A 15,480-nucleotide genomic window follows, 5' to 3' on the forward strand; every position below is an offset into this window, starting at 1 on the left:
TGTTCGCCCACACACACACACACGCGCGCGCACACGTGCGCATGCACGCACGCCCACACATACACAGGAGATGTCTGAAGATGTCATCAGACAGAGAGTTTACATTGGAGTGATTGCCGATGTGTTTGTGCACTGTGAGTCGTGAATGGTGAGCCTTAACAATCTTCCTTCCTCCCTCCACCCCTCCTTACCTCCACTCCTCCCTCCCTCCACCCCTCCTTACCTCCACTCCTCCCTCCCTCCACCCCTCCTTACCTCCACCCCTCCCTACCTCCCTCCTTTTAGGACCAAGAGAACACTCTGGATGATGATAAATAAAGAGATTAAACCAGAGAGGAAAGGGATATGTTCCGGTTAGATGAGGCATTGTGACACAATGGAGCTAATAAGGACATTCATTATATGATCTACTGGGTCTAGTGGGTCTACTTGGTCTAGTGGTTCTAGTGGGTCTAGTGGATCTAGAGGGTCTAGTGGGTCTAGTGGGTCTAGAGGGTCTACTGGGTCTAGTGGGTCTACTGGATCTAGTGGGTCTACTGGGTCTACTTGGTCTAGTGGGTCTAGAGGGTCTACTTGGTCTAGTGGGTCTAGAGGGTCTACTGGGTCTAGTGGGTCTACTGGGTCTAGTGGGTCTACTGGATCTAGTGGGTCTACTTGGTCTAGTGGGTCTACTGGGTATTGTGGGTCTAGTGGGTCTAAAGGGTCTACTGGATCTAGTGGGTTTACTTGGTCTAGTGGGTCTACTGGGTCTAGTGGGTCTACTTGGTCTAGTGGTTCTAGTGGGTCTACTTGATCTAGTGGGTCTAGAATGTCTACTTGTTCTAGTGGGTCTAGTGGGTCTAGAGGGTCTACTGGGTCTACTGGATCTAGTGGGTCTACTTGGTCTACTGGATCTAGTGGGTCTACTAGGTTTAGTGGGTCTAGAATGTCTACTTGTTGTAGTGGGTTTAGAGGGTCTACTGGATCTAGTGGGTCTAGTGGATCTACTTGGTCTAGAGGGTCTACTGGGTCTAGTGGGTTTCATTGGTCTACTGGATCGAGTGGGTCTGCTTGGTCTAGTGGGTCTAGAGGGTCTACTGGGTCTAGTGGGTCTACTTGGTCTTGTGGGTCTACTTGTTCTCGTGGGTCTAGAGGGTCTACTGGGTCTAGTGGGTCTACTGGATCTAGTGGGTCTACTGGATCTAGTGGGTCTAGAGGGTCTACTTGGTCTAGTAGGTCTAGTGGGTCTAGAGGGTCTACCTGTTCTAGTGGGTCTAGAGGGTCTACTGGGTCTACTTGGTCTAGTGGGTCTACTGGGTCTAGAGGGTCTAGTGGGTCTACTTGGTCTAGTGGGTCTACTTGGTCTAGAGGGTCTACTGGGTCTAGTGGGTCTACTTGGTCTACTGGGTCTACTGGGTCTAGTGGGTCTGGAGGGTCTACTGGGTCTAGTGGGTCTAGAGGATCTGTGGGTTGCAGGCTACCTCATGACTCAACTCACATTGCATATGCTTGTACTGGAAAGGACAACGAGGCTATTGGTGATGCGGGGAGCTAGGGCTATGGGGATGGTTCTAGGGCTTAGTTCCGACTGGGACTGGGGTTGAAGTTATAGTTGGAGCGATTGGGTGAAGAATCTTAACTCTGTGACTGATCCAGGATCAGATATAATATTCACGCATGCAAACACATAACCACAATGTAACTAGCACAGGTAGCACCAAGCAGCACAGTTCCAGGAACGAAACACACACACACAAACACACTGCAGGTCCTATCGGGCAGACCATGCCTTCCCCTTTTATCAGTGGTCCATCCCCAAGAGTGGAAACCCATTAAGGCACCTGACAGTTTTATTCAGACCCCTATCAACGACCACTTATCCCCCCCGACAACCGCGAGACACCCCAAGCGATAACATAGCTGCGCCTGGGAACACAATCCCCCGGCTTACACACATTCAGCGGTGACAAAAGAGTGGCCCGAGCCTTAGAGAGGATTTGCTGATTTATCTATTTTCTCCATCTCGTCTTCCTGTTTGACTCAGTGGATTGAATGATCTACCTTTTCAGAGTTTAGTCGTAATTTATCTCTACTTGCTGTAGGTGTGCGATCTGTGCTGGTCGGGCAGGATGAGATGCGAGCACGCGCCTGTGTGTGTCTGTGTGTGCGTGCCTGTACGTGTGTGTGTGCAATGTGCACATGAGCGTGCAGGATGAGTGTATCTGTGTTGGCTGGGCAAGGGGAGATGTATGCCAGAGAGTGCATTTACACACTCACACACACACACACACACACGTACATGCAATCTGAACACAGAGACACATGCAGAGCAAACACCGAGCTCAGAACAGGGTGCATCACAAAGCAGAGGAAATGAAATACAAACGATAGAGAACACACACACAAGTCCATTTTCACTCAAACAATAAAAGCACAGATGCATGAGAGGACAGGTGATAGGTGATATCCCTGGGAGAGGGGACAGAGAGAGGGGGCAGAGTTCAAATACACGCACATGGCGGAAAGAGTAAAGTCTTAAACATGTGGGGACAGTGAAAGGGGGCAACGCGCTCTGGCGACATACAGAAACCAGACAAACAATAGAGGTGGTGACAGGTTCCTGCACCAGGGGACGTGACACCTTACTGTCTTCTCTACTCACTCAACGCCTCCTGCTGCACCTCCACTCACGCACGCACGCACGCACACACACACACACACACACACATGTGAAAAAGAGACGAAGCAGTTCAACTGGGTACCCAAACAGGGAGTGAGAAAGAGAGATGAGAGACAAGAGAGAGAGAGACGAGGGAAATGAGAGAGAGAGAGAGACGAGATGAGAGCAATGAGAGAGATAGACGAGAGAGAGAAAGACGAGAGTGATGAGAGAGATAAGAGCGATGAGAGAGACGATAGAGAGACGATAGAGACAAGAGAGACGAGAGAGAGCCGATAGAGACAAGAGAGACAAGAGAGAGGCGATAGAGACAAGAGAGACGAGAGAGAGACGAGAGAGACAAGAGAGACGAGAGAGAGGCGATAGAGACAAGAGAGAGACGAGAGACAGGGAGAGGCGAGAGAGAGAGAAATGAGTGAGAGAGACGAGAGAGAGAGACAAGAGATAAGAGAGAAAGATATAGGGGAGTGAGACGAGAGAGAGAGAGAGAGAGAGAGAGAGAGACGAGATGAGAGCAATGAGAGAGATAGACGAGAGAGATACGATAGAAACAAGAGAGACGAGAGAGAGACGAGAGAGAGAAAGATGAGAGCGATGAGAGAGACGATTGAGAGATGATAGAGACGAGAGAGAGACGATAGAGACAAGAGAGACGAGAGAGAGGCGATAAAGACAAGAGAGACGAGAGAGAGGCGATAGAGACAAGAGAGACGAGAGAGAGACGATAGAGACGAGAGAGAGACGAGAGACAGGGAGAGGCGAGAGAGAGAAAGACGAGAGCGATGAGAGAGACGATTGAGAGATGATAGAGACGAGAGAGAGACGATAGAGACAAGAGAGACGAGAGAGAGGCGATAAAGACAAGAGAGACGAGAGAGAGGCGATAGAGACAAGAGAGACGAGAGAGAGACGATAGAGACAAGAGAGACGAGAGAGAGACGAGAGACAGGGAGAGGCGAGAGAGAGAAAGACGAGAGCGATGAGAGACACGATAGAGACAAGAGAGACGAAAGAGAGACGAGAGAGAGAGGGACAAGAGATAAGAGAGAAAGATATAGGAGAGTGAGACGAGAGACAGAACGATAGAACCCAATGAAAGACACAGAGAGAAAGCAAGAGAGAAGTAAAATATATGAAGGAAACATCCAACCAGGTCAGAAGAGACAGTCCGTCCAGTCTACCCTGAGAGGAAGAAAGAAGAAGAGAATGTTCCCTGTGTATCATTCCCCATGTGCCTTCACTGCCCTCAGATCACTAGGATCAGGCATAGACTGTACAGTGAAACCGCCCCAGGGGCCTGATGAGTGGGAGTTGGGACAGAACATATGTCCCTCTCTCTGTCTCTGCATGCCTCTCACACTGAGCATCAGTGTAATGACAACAGACAACGTCTATGTGAGCCTCGTCTCAATTTGTTCCCAGCACAAATACACATATAAACAATTTTCAGTGCAGAGAAGGAGGGAGGAAGAGAGAGAGAGAGTGATGATCTTACCCGTTTTTTAAAAACCTAACGTGTCCATTCACAATACTGTCACAGTCACATCGGTCCTAATTGAGAGTCAAGGCTAAAGAAACACACACACAGGGGCTTGTGCAGTTGATACACTCTATTGACAGACAGACGAGAATGAACACTTCCCAGAATGGCTGCCTGTCTCTTTAATATGATATCTGGACAGATGGGAGACGTGTACACACAACCACACCAGATTAGGATGGCAATTTGTCAACACACACCCCTGATATATGATTGTAATAGGCAGAGCTGCTCAATGTCCTGTCGTGTAACTGTATAATAGTATGTCTAGGCTATACGTACCCTATAGTTGATTGCTAGTGTATTATTCTGATCTGCACTGTGCTATCCTATGTTCTGTCACCCGGATGTCCATGGTCTGATCGGTCAACACAACAATAAAAACATTGACTTCCTCAAACTTGACGCTAATGTACTTGTCCTTTTGCTCAGTTGTGTACCGGGGCCTCCCACTCCTCTTTCTATTCTGGTTAGAGCCAGTTTGCTCCTCTGTGAAGGGAGTAGTACACAGAGTTGTATTTCTTGGCAATTTCTTGCATGGAATAGCCTTCATTTCTCAGAACAAGAGTAGACTGACGAGATTCAGAAGAAAGTTTTTTGTTTCTGGACATTTTGAGCCTGTAATCGAACCCACAAATGCTGATACTCCAGATACTCAACTAGTCTAAAGATGGACAGTTTTATTGCTTCTTTAATAAAAACAACAGTTTTCAGCTTTGCTAACATAATTTCAAATGGGATTTCTAATGATCAATTAGCCTTTTAAAATAATAAACTTGGATTAGTTAACACAACATGCCATTGGAACACAGGAGTGATGGTTGCTGATAATGGGCCTCTGTACGCATATGAAGATATTCCATTAAAAATCAGCCATGTGGGAAAATGCCATCAACAATGTTTTATAGTCTAATCCTGCTATGCGTTGAGTCGCAAACAAACAGAAATCAGACGTGTTCAACGTCCCTCAGCGGCTGAATACCAGGCAGTCTGAGATGTGACAGGATCTTTCAGAGGGGGAATGAATGAAATGAATGCAGAAAAACAATGCATAATCTGTCACATGTTGTTGATCCTTCTTTTGTGTGTACTTATAAAGCATTCAATAATGAAATGGTCTTTTTAGATCAAAACACTAATGATATATTAAACTGAGTCAATCCCCTCCCATTAAATAACAATAGAATTGAATAAATTAATATTTACGTTCTCTCATCTATGAAGCATACTGATGAGCCTGGGTGCCTCAGCTATAGACACTGCTGCCAGACCAGCATGTTATTGGTTGCACATTCATGACGAACGGTTTAATGGTGTGTGTGTCATTAAAGTCTGGTGTGTGTGTGTGTGTGTGTGTGTGTGTGTGTGTGTGTGTGTGTGTGTGTGTGTGTGTGTGTGTGTGTGTGTGTGTGTGTGTGTGTGTGTGTGTGTGTGTGCGTGCGTGTGCGTGCGTGCGTGCGTGCGTGCGTGCGTGCGTGCGTGCGTGCGTGCGTGCGTGCGTGTGTGTGTGCATGCCATGTGAGGGTGCAGTGTGTGTGAGTCTCAAAGTACTGTGTTTAGCCGTGCGTGTGTGTGTGTCAATGGTGCATATCATTGCAGGAGACTGTAAATGTAAGGTTCCCTTTGGGGCAGCTAAACCTCAGCAGCACTGCTATAAAACTGATTATATTTTGCAGCACCATGATATTAGAAGGTCTACAAGGTTAACCCTGCTCTCATGGTGAAATTCATCAACATCTGTGATGTTTACTTCAAAATGACCCAAACCAATGACCCTAACCATCATTTAACATTTATAGTGTCATAAATGTACGCACACCAAAAATACTAGAAGCATTTTCATTTTATATGAAGAATATGATATGACAGAATAGAACAGGATAGAATAGAACATAATAGAATATAACATATATAATAGAATAGAATAGAACAGGATAGAATAGAATAGAACAGAATAGAATAGAACATAATAGAATAGAACAGGATAGAATAGAACGTAATAGAATAGAATAGAATAGAACAGAACAGGATATAATAGAACATAATAGAATAGAATAGAACAGTACAGAATAGAACATAATAGAATAGAATGGAATAGAACAGAAAAGGATAGAATAGAACATAATAGAATATAACATAATAGAATAGAATAGAACAGAACAGGATATAATAGAATAGGCACCTTTTACATGAATGAGAAGGAAATCTCCTTTACTAGTTAACCTTTTGGACAAAGTGAGGGAGAGAGGGGAAGCAGGTTAGGTAAAGAGAGGGGTGAGAGGTTAGGAGAGGAGTAATCCCTATTCTAAATGCAGCAGGACTTTTTAAAATCAGGATAAAATACTTTTTGTTTTTTCTCCTTAATCCTGTGATCCTGTGATGCTGTGATGTGTGTGTGGTGATTACATGCATGGAGATTGTAATTATGTGTCTCTACCTCACTCCATGTATTTCTCTTTCTCACTTGTCTAACCAGTGAATTTGCTTGTGTTTTGCCCTACATAGCTAAGTGAAGAGGGGTAGATACAATCTCTGTAAATGTGCCACTAACAGGAGGAGGGGGTGATAAAGGGAGAGATGAGACAAGACGACACATTTACATTTACATTTAAGTCATTTAGCAGACGCTCTTATCCAGAGCGACTTACAAATTGGTGCATACACCTTATGACATCCAGTGGAACAGCCACTTGCATCTAAATCTTTTTTTTTTTTGGGGGAGAAGGGGGGTGAGAAGGATTACTTACCCTTACTTACCCTATCCTAAGTGACACAAACCGCACCTGTATCCCAAACACTGTGAACGTCTAAAAACATGCTTACCCAACTGCCTTTCAATGCTAACACACACACACACACACACACACACACACACACACACACACACACACACACACACACACACACACACACACACACACACACACACACACACACACACACACACACACACACACACACACACACACACACACACAAAACACGAGTTTTGCACTAAACATGTCTGTAAACATATTTCCTATTCAAACCCTGTCCCTCCAGGCAGGGTGATGGCAGATCACATATACTCCGATGCTGTTGGTTTATAGACAATGTCAGCTCGAAATTCATCCCAAGAAAGGATCAATCATAATGACTGCATCACAAAGTTGTCATATAACAGGGGATGGTTGTTCCACCTCTTGTAAAGCGAGAGCTCATCTGTAGAAGGGGAGGATCATGGCAGGAGATCAGGATGATGGGAGGAGAGGGGGGTTGTGGGAGGAGAGAGGAGGATGATGGGAGCAGAGGAGGAATGTGGGAGCTCACCTGTTGTAGAGGAGGATGTCAGGGGTCCAGATCTGGCTGGAGGGGAAACGTAGGTTCTGAACCCCAGGGTATTTCTCTGGGTTCCAGCTCAGGTACACATCAGTCCAGTACTGAGGACAGAACACAGAGAGACACATATTCAGGTCCACCTGTACCTGAGACCCTGAGAATTCGTAATGATCTCACGAGTCTAGGTTGGATCTGATTTGATTGTAACCGGTCTCGTTGTGTATGTGTAATTATAACTGATTTGCCAGTAAGGGCCCATACAGACCCGACGGGCCTGCTGCAGTAGAAAGAGAGAATTATATAATTATTCTTCTGCTCAGGCTTTTCACGAGATTGGCATGTATAGCTTGTTGTTGTTGTTGTTGTCAGCCAATCACAAACCATCAAAGAGGCACTGCAGTCATCGAACCGCCGTGTGTGACAAGCATGTTAGGAGATCAATGGAAGATAGAATTAAAATGACGGAATTCAAAGTTAAAGTGAGAAGGATAGGCTACAACGACCAAGAGCCAACAGGTAGGCTGACACTGTATTATCCGAATAGAGTCGCGTCGTTGTTGGGGAAAGACAGGGAAAAGCACAGTAGCCTATATGCCTCAATTAGCCTAGCCAGCTAGCTTAGCTAACGAGCTAGCTAGCTTAACATGCTTATTGTCTTGGTTTGATGCAGTTAAGACAGGAACTATATAAATCAGCTAGAAGTTAGTCTATCAGTGCGAGCGATTCGGCTTGGCTGGTGACATTCTCTTTCTCCCTTCCTGCTGCCTGTCAGTCCACTCAAAAACATGGCACAGGTCCTCCCCTGCCTGCTGGTATAGCGGCTCACTGGCTCTGTTTACATGTATGTCTCCCTCCAGATAATAACATAGCAAACAAAATAGGCTTTTCTGCGGCTTCCTTCACTCGGATATGATCTGACTGGGTGTGGACCTTTCCCGGGTCTGAATGGACCGGGTCCGGTTGTCCTCAGGTCCGTTCGGAATGGGTCTCTATATTTAAAAAATGAATTTATGCATATAGAGTCCAGGTGGGGGAGCCCCGGGTCCATTTCGGAACGGGTCTAACTTGTTGGAACCGTGAAGACCTCTAGTACTGAGGGCAGGACACAGAGAAAGACATTAGAGAAAGTCACACAGATAGGCGGCACATTAAACAAATACTGAGGACAGAACCCAGAAAGATGGTAAAAAATGTCTTCCACCAAGCTTCACAGGGAGGGGGGAGGGGCTTTTCATTGAGGGGGCTTTTCATTGATCCAGTTTGAGCTTGTGTCTTGGCAGTCTGTCAACTGAAGGGTTGTGGCCACACTCTGAGCCTGAGGGCATTCTCTGATGATATGAGCCAAAGCCAGTGTCGCATAATCCACACAACATTGACTAGCTGAGTGATTGGCTAGAATATTGAGGCTGGCTTCCTAATTGGACAATAGGAAAATAATGAATAATTGCAAGACTTATACAGTGGGGCAAAAAAGTTTTGTCTGTGATGTGTATGCCGAGGAACTTAAAACTTGCTACCCTCTCCACTACTGTTCCATCGATGTGGATAGGGGGGTGTTCCCTCTGCTGTTTCCTGAAGTCCACAATCATCTCCTTAGTTTCGTTGACGTTGAGTGTGAGGTTATTTTCCTGACACCACACTCCGAGGGCCCTCACCTCCTCCCTGTAGGCCGTCTCGTCGTTGTTGGTAATCAAGCCTACCACTGTTATGTCGTCCGCAAACTTGATGATTGAGTTGGAGGCGTGCGTGGCCACGCAGTCGTGGGTGAACAGGGAGTACAGGAGAGGGCTCAGAACGCACCCTTGTGGAGCCCCAGTGTTGAGGATCAGCGGGGTGGAGATGTTGTTGCCTACCCTCACCACCTGGGGGCGGCCCGTCAGGAAGTCCAGTACCCAGTTTCCCTCTTGAGGCATGTGGGAACAGCAGACTGGTATAGGGATTGATTGAATATGTCCGTAAACACACCGGCCAGCTGGTCTGCACATGCTCTGAGGGCGCGGCTGAGGATGCCGTCTGGGCCTGCAGCCTTGCGAGGGTTAACACGTTTAAATGTCTTACTCACCTCGGCTGCAGTGAAGGAGAGTCCGCATGTTTTCATTGCAGGCCGTGTCAGTGGCACTGTATTGTCCTCAAAGCGGGCAAAAAAGTTATTTAGTCTGCCTGGGAGCAAGACATCCTGGTCCGTGACTGGGCTGGTTTTCTTCTTGTAGTCCGTGATTGACTGTAGACCCTGCCACATGTCTCTTGTGTCTGAGCCGTTGAATTGAGATTCTACTTTGTCTCTGTACTGACGCTTAGCTTGTTTGATAGCCTTGCGGAGGGCATGTTACCAGTCACCTTGCCCTGATTAAAAGCAATGGTTCGCGCTTTCAGTTTCACGCGAATGCTGCCATCAATCCACGGTTTCTGGTTAGGGAATGTTTTAATCATTGCTATGGGAATGTTCCACCTGTGATTTGTGGGTAGTTGTTTTTCTGTATAGTTTATGCACCTTACAGAACTGTTTCGATTTTTTCCCCCCTTTGTTATTTTGGTCAAGTGTTTTGGTTAATAAAGAATCATGAACACTTACCACGCTGTGTTTTGGTCCGATTCTCCTTCAGACAACGATTTCGGTTGTGTCATGTGAATGACCGAGACCAGACTAAATAAGGTGGACTGCATGCCCCTTCCAGAAATCTGACCTCATCAACTCTCTGTAAGCATGTATCCTCCAGATTACCAACGGAACATTGGGATAAGCAATCTAAACTGTCCAATCCAATATGTTGAATCAAGATCAAAATGGAAAAAATAACTGGCAGGTTTAACTCGACAGAAGCAATATTTTTAAGAGACAATAAGGACAGGCTATTGATATCTCAATATACAACTAATAGGATGTGATCCCACCAGACATCCCCTCTGGCATATCAATCTGAGATGGTGTTACTGTCTCTTCGTTGGGATGGTGGAAATGCTATTTTCCTGCATGAAAAATGAAGAATTCTGTGTTAACGTGACCCCTAAGTTTAACTTGCTAGTTATCTAAGTAAGTTACTGAATTAATAAGGTGACAGGGCATCATATTGTGTCAGCTTTCTGCCACGTTTGAGATGTCAAAGCCCTTTGCATGCGTTGCCTATACAGCTGCCACTGCTATCTTTTGATTTCCTTGTATTTTCCTTCTCTCTGTTCTTGGCCTGTCTGCTCCTCCCCATCTTCTCTGAGCAAAGCAGGCATGCCCGTTGCGCTAGCGACTCAAGACAGACAGTGTGTACACAACATGCTGCTTCAGAGCAGACAAGCATGCATCAAAAAACTTTGTTCATTTCCACAATGTCTCTTGTTCATATTCACTTGCAAATGTCCAAACACACCAAAAATTACATTTGGTAGATCCTACCTATACACCACCCCCAGGTGGTGAAGGGAGGCAACAATACATCCACTGACCCTGAACACAGGGGCCCCTCAGGGCTGCGTGCTTAGTCCCCTCCTGTACTCCCTGTTTCACCCACGACTGGATGGCAGAGCACGACTCCAACGCCATCGTTAAGTTTGCCGACAACACAACAGTGATAGGTCTGATCACTGACAACGAGACTATAGGGATGAGGTCAGAGACCTGGCAGTGTGGTGCCATGTCAACAACTTCTCACTCAATGTCAGCATGACAAAGGAGCAGATAGTTGACTATGGGACCAAGCACACCCCCATTCACATTTACCGAGGTGTCGAGAACTTCAAGTTCCTCAGTATACACATCACTAAGGACCTATCATGTTCCAAACAAATCAACACAGTTGTGAAGAGGGCACAACAACACCTCTTCCCCCTCAGGAGAATGAAAAGATTTGCCATGGGCCCTCAGATCCTCAAAAAGTTCTACAACTGCACGACTGAGAGAATCTTGACTGGCTGCATCCCCGCTTGTTGCGTACAGCCCAATACATCACTGGGGCCAAGCTCCCTGACATCTATACCAGACGTTGTCAGCGTTAAGTTTAGAGGAAGGCCCTAAAAATGGTCAAAGACTCAATAGACATGTTCTCTCTGCTACCGCACGGCAAGCGGTACTGATGCACCAAGTCTAGAACCTGGACCCTGAACAGCTTCTACCCCCAAGCCATAAGACTGCTAAATAGTTAGTTAAATAGTTACCCAGACTATTTTTTTTGACTTATCACATACACTGCTGCTAGTGTTTACTATCTGTATCTATATTCCTAGTTATATGTATCTACCTCAATTACCTCGTATACCTGCACATCGACTGGTACCGGTGTATATAGCCATGTTAACGTTAGTTATTGTGTACCTATTATTACTTACATTTGACATGTTTTACTTTTCTATTCTTTCTCTCTGCATTGTTGGTAAGGGCCTGTAAGTATTTCACTGTTAGTTTACAAAGCATGTGAAGAATACAATTGTACAATTTTATGCATGAGAAAATAATAGGTAATTGTGTGTTATTCAGTTCTCAACCATTTACTCACCAGCTGTAGCCATGCATTGGTCATCAGGACCTGGTTCTTCTCATCCTGATGAAAGACAGAAGGTAAGTTCAATTCAATGGCTACAACAGGAAGTCATTATAGTAAATAGAAAAGGGTAAGGTTTTGATGATTGTCTGCTTTTGGTTTGGCATGGGTACAAAACAACTGGACTGTGAAACCTCGCATTTATGCAACCACAGTGTTTTTATACGCATTGGGTTCAGTGGAGGCACGCAGCATATAGTTGGCGCCTCGTTTCAATCTAAAACAACATGCCCTATGAACCTAAACAACTCAACACACAGCAGAGAGACAGACCTCAGACTGCTTGATCTGAGTAAATAAGTGATTAGACATATATAAGTTTCCTCCTCTGTTGTTCTCTCTCTCTCTCTACAGGACGTCTCTAAGTCGGTCTCACTTTTGTCGGTTTCTGCCTCTCTTCCACTCTATCAATCACTAACACTCACTTCTAAAAAGTAGGGCTGAGAGTGGAGGCTATGTGACAATATATTCCATCAAATGACCCCGATGATGAAGACAGTGCCATTCTTTCTAAAGGGAATGTGTACTTGTGTGTGTAGCGACAGCTTGCAGATCCCCCTCTCCTCAATGTGTGTGTTCTGATCCTGCAGTAATTGTGTCTGACTAGCAGATGGGAGCAGGCTTGGTGGGTGTTGAAGGCTGTTAGGGTCAAAATTATGAAGAGAAAATATCAAGCCTCCACCAACTCAAGGTCACCGACTATACAGCCCTGCATCGCTCAGCTGTGAGGGTCACTGGACATCCCTGGTGGCTGGTTGCAACATCACTCCCTTTCTCAGCAGCCTCCTGTGCTGGATATGGCATCTCTTACCATGGGAACCCCCCACCCCCCAACCACACAAACACACATGCAAACACATGCAAATTCACTGTCTCCCTCATTAGTCCAATAGAAAGTTTCACAAAAAATGGAATTCACATCTTTGAAATGTCATAAGACCTTAGCATAGGCACTTTAAACAATATTTCCCATCTGAATGTTTGAAGATTGTTATCATTCTTATCCCTTCAAGATGAACTCCTGCATCTTAAGCACAACACATTCTTAAAGATAGATTCCACCACTTTTCAACCTCATATTCATCATCTCCAGCACCAAACCAGTGTCTACATATGTGAAAACAACGTGTTTCTATGATCTATGGTTAAAAAGATAAGAAAGGTCCTAAAAACATGCTTCTCTGTGACATCACACCGTAGGATTAAAAGAAAAAAAGCATAATGATGATGTCATCGGGTAGAACTTTTTTACATTTAATTTTATTTTTACAAAACGTAGAAATGCGCTGTTTTCACATATGTTGACAATGGTATAATGCTCAAGATAATGAAATGTGGTGGAGTTGCCCAAATTGGATTTGTAACATATCACACAAATTACAAAATGTGTATCTTATCACACAAAATGGATGATAATGCACCAAAAATGGGAATCAGTTTTAGCTCGTGAGCACCAGTTTCAAACTACTGGCTGAAATTACACTCTGCAACTTTTGTATATCTTTTAAGTCTAACAATGTGTCTGGGCTGGTGTTTGATGCTTGTCTAATTGCTGTCTATGGGGAGCCAGAAGCCAATCAAAACTAACTGGCTCCCCAACACAAGCAGGAAATAGACACCCACAGATTGGAATTTAATTTGCAAATATAATTAGCTTGCACAATGTAGAAAACTATTAACAAGACTTTGTGGAATGTGAAAAGTAATTCTCTCTCTCTCCCGCTCTCTCTCATTTCTCTCTCTCCCACAAACAAACATAAACACCACAGCCCATCAAATGCAGCATTATCTTAAGTGCCAAAGTATAAATAGTTTAAAAGAGTGTTGCCCCCCCCCCCCTTACTGCCCTTTACACTCCCTGTAATCATACTCACAATAAATGACTTGCAGCAACATCTTAATATGTGATGTATTCAGTGAGTGTGTGAGTGAGCGTGTCAGGGGGGAATGGGGACCTGACCTAAAATGTTGTTTTTGCAAAGGTAGTAAATAAACGATTAACTCCACAGTTAGCAAATCACCAATTTACAGTATCCTGGCTAATGTCCACTGTGCTATGCTAATAGAAGCAGGCTCTGAGAGCATTTGGACTATGTTAAGCTAATACTGTATCTGCTATGTTAATACAAGGTGTGTGGCTAACAATTGAAGCCTAGCTTGTTAGTTTGCAGTGGCATGGCCTAACCAATGACCATCGTGTCAGAAAGGCTAAATTGACTATGCTAATCAGCTACTGTAATACCAGTTTATGACTGTTGATCTAGAGACATTACTGCCAGTGATTAAACCATTACACCTAATCAAGCAGTCCTGTTATTGTCTCAAAGCTGTATACATTGAACCATGTGTAGAGCTGTGCTGTAGCTATGGCGACAGGTAGGCTACTTTGAAAGGTAAAATATGACGTGTTGACACCAGGGAGATTTCATGCTTAAAGTAGCTATTCCTCTGAAATATCCCCAAAATCACATGGCACATTGTCATCTACTCGTTGTTTTTCTGCATCAAATCAAATCATCATCCAGAAGGTCAAAGTTAGGCCACATTCAGTGTTCAACATGACTGAAAAACTAACTAAAGACGGCTCTGCATGATGCACAACCCCCCCCCCACAAACACACACACACACATCAATACACACATTAACAACACACACAAACACACACACCCATGCCCAGTGGAGCGTTTTCAGCTGTGCTCGTCCCGTTAGCCAATTGCGTTAAATCATGCATTGAGCCTTTCCCAGACAGGACCCATGGGCCCCCTCACCATCTGAGTCTCACTGCCCTGCCCTGAGTCACAACACTGGACCTGACCTCAACTAGACTAGACCCCAGGACTGGACCTGGCCTCAACGTGACCTTACCAACAGACTGGACCTGACCTCAACTAGACTAGACCCCAGGACTGGACTAGACCTTAACTAGACTAGACCCCAGGACTGGACCTGACTAACAGACTGGACCTGACCTAAACTAGACTAGACCCCAGGACTGGACCTGACCTGAACTAGACTAGACCCGAACTAGACTAGACCCTAGGACTGGACCTGACCTCAACGAGACCTGACCAACAGACTAGACCTGACCTCAACTAGACTAGACCCCAGGACTGGACCAGACCTCAACTAGACTCCAGGACTGGACCTGACCTCAACGAGACCTGACCAACAGACTGGACCAGACCTCAACTAGACTAGACCCCAGGACTGGACCAGAGCTCAACTAGACCTGACCAACAGACTGGACCAGACCCCAACTAGACTAAACCCCAGGACTGGACCAGACCTCAACGAGACCTGACCAACAGACTGGACAAGACCTCAACTAGACCTGACCAACAGACTGGACCAGACCTCAACTAGACCTGACCAACAGACTGGACCAGACCTCAACTAGACCTGACCAACAGATTGGACCAGACCCCAACTAGACCTG

The 15,480-nt window shown here is 45.3% G+C and overlaps 1 protein-coding gene across 1 annotated transcript in view; it reads right to left on the minus strand.

The window, feature by feature from the left end:
- The window catches only part of LOC118378081 (neuronal acetylcholine receptor subunit alpha-7-like), a 75,426-nt gene that overhangs the window by 19,023 nt on the left and 40,923 nt on the right, over positions 1 to 15,480 (minus strand). Inside the window, exons 3-4 of the mRNA XM_035765017.2 lie at positions 11,999 to 12,043; positions 7,509 to 7,618 (exon numbers count right to left, since the gene is read on the minus strand). Coding sequence (XP_035620910.1) covers positions 7,509 to 7,618; positions 11,999 to 12,043 — 155 coding nt within the window. The remainder of the gene's footprint in view (positions 1 to 7,508; positions 7,619 to 11,998; positions 12,044 to 15,480) is intronic.

Source organism: Oncorhynchus keta, chromosome 4 (genome assembly GCF_023373465.1).
Source record: "Oncorhynchus keta strain PuntledgeMale-10-30-2019 chromosome 4, Oket_V2, whole genome shotgun sequence".
Taxonomy (NCBI): domain Eukaryota; kingdom Metazoa; phylum Chordata; class Actinopteri; order Salmoniformes; family Salmonidae; genus Oncorhynchus; species Oncorhynchus keta.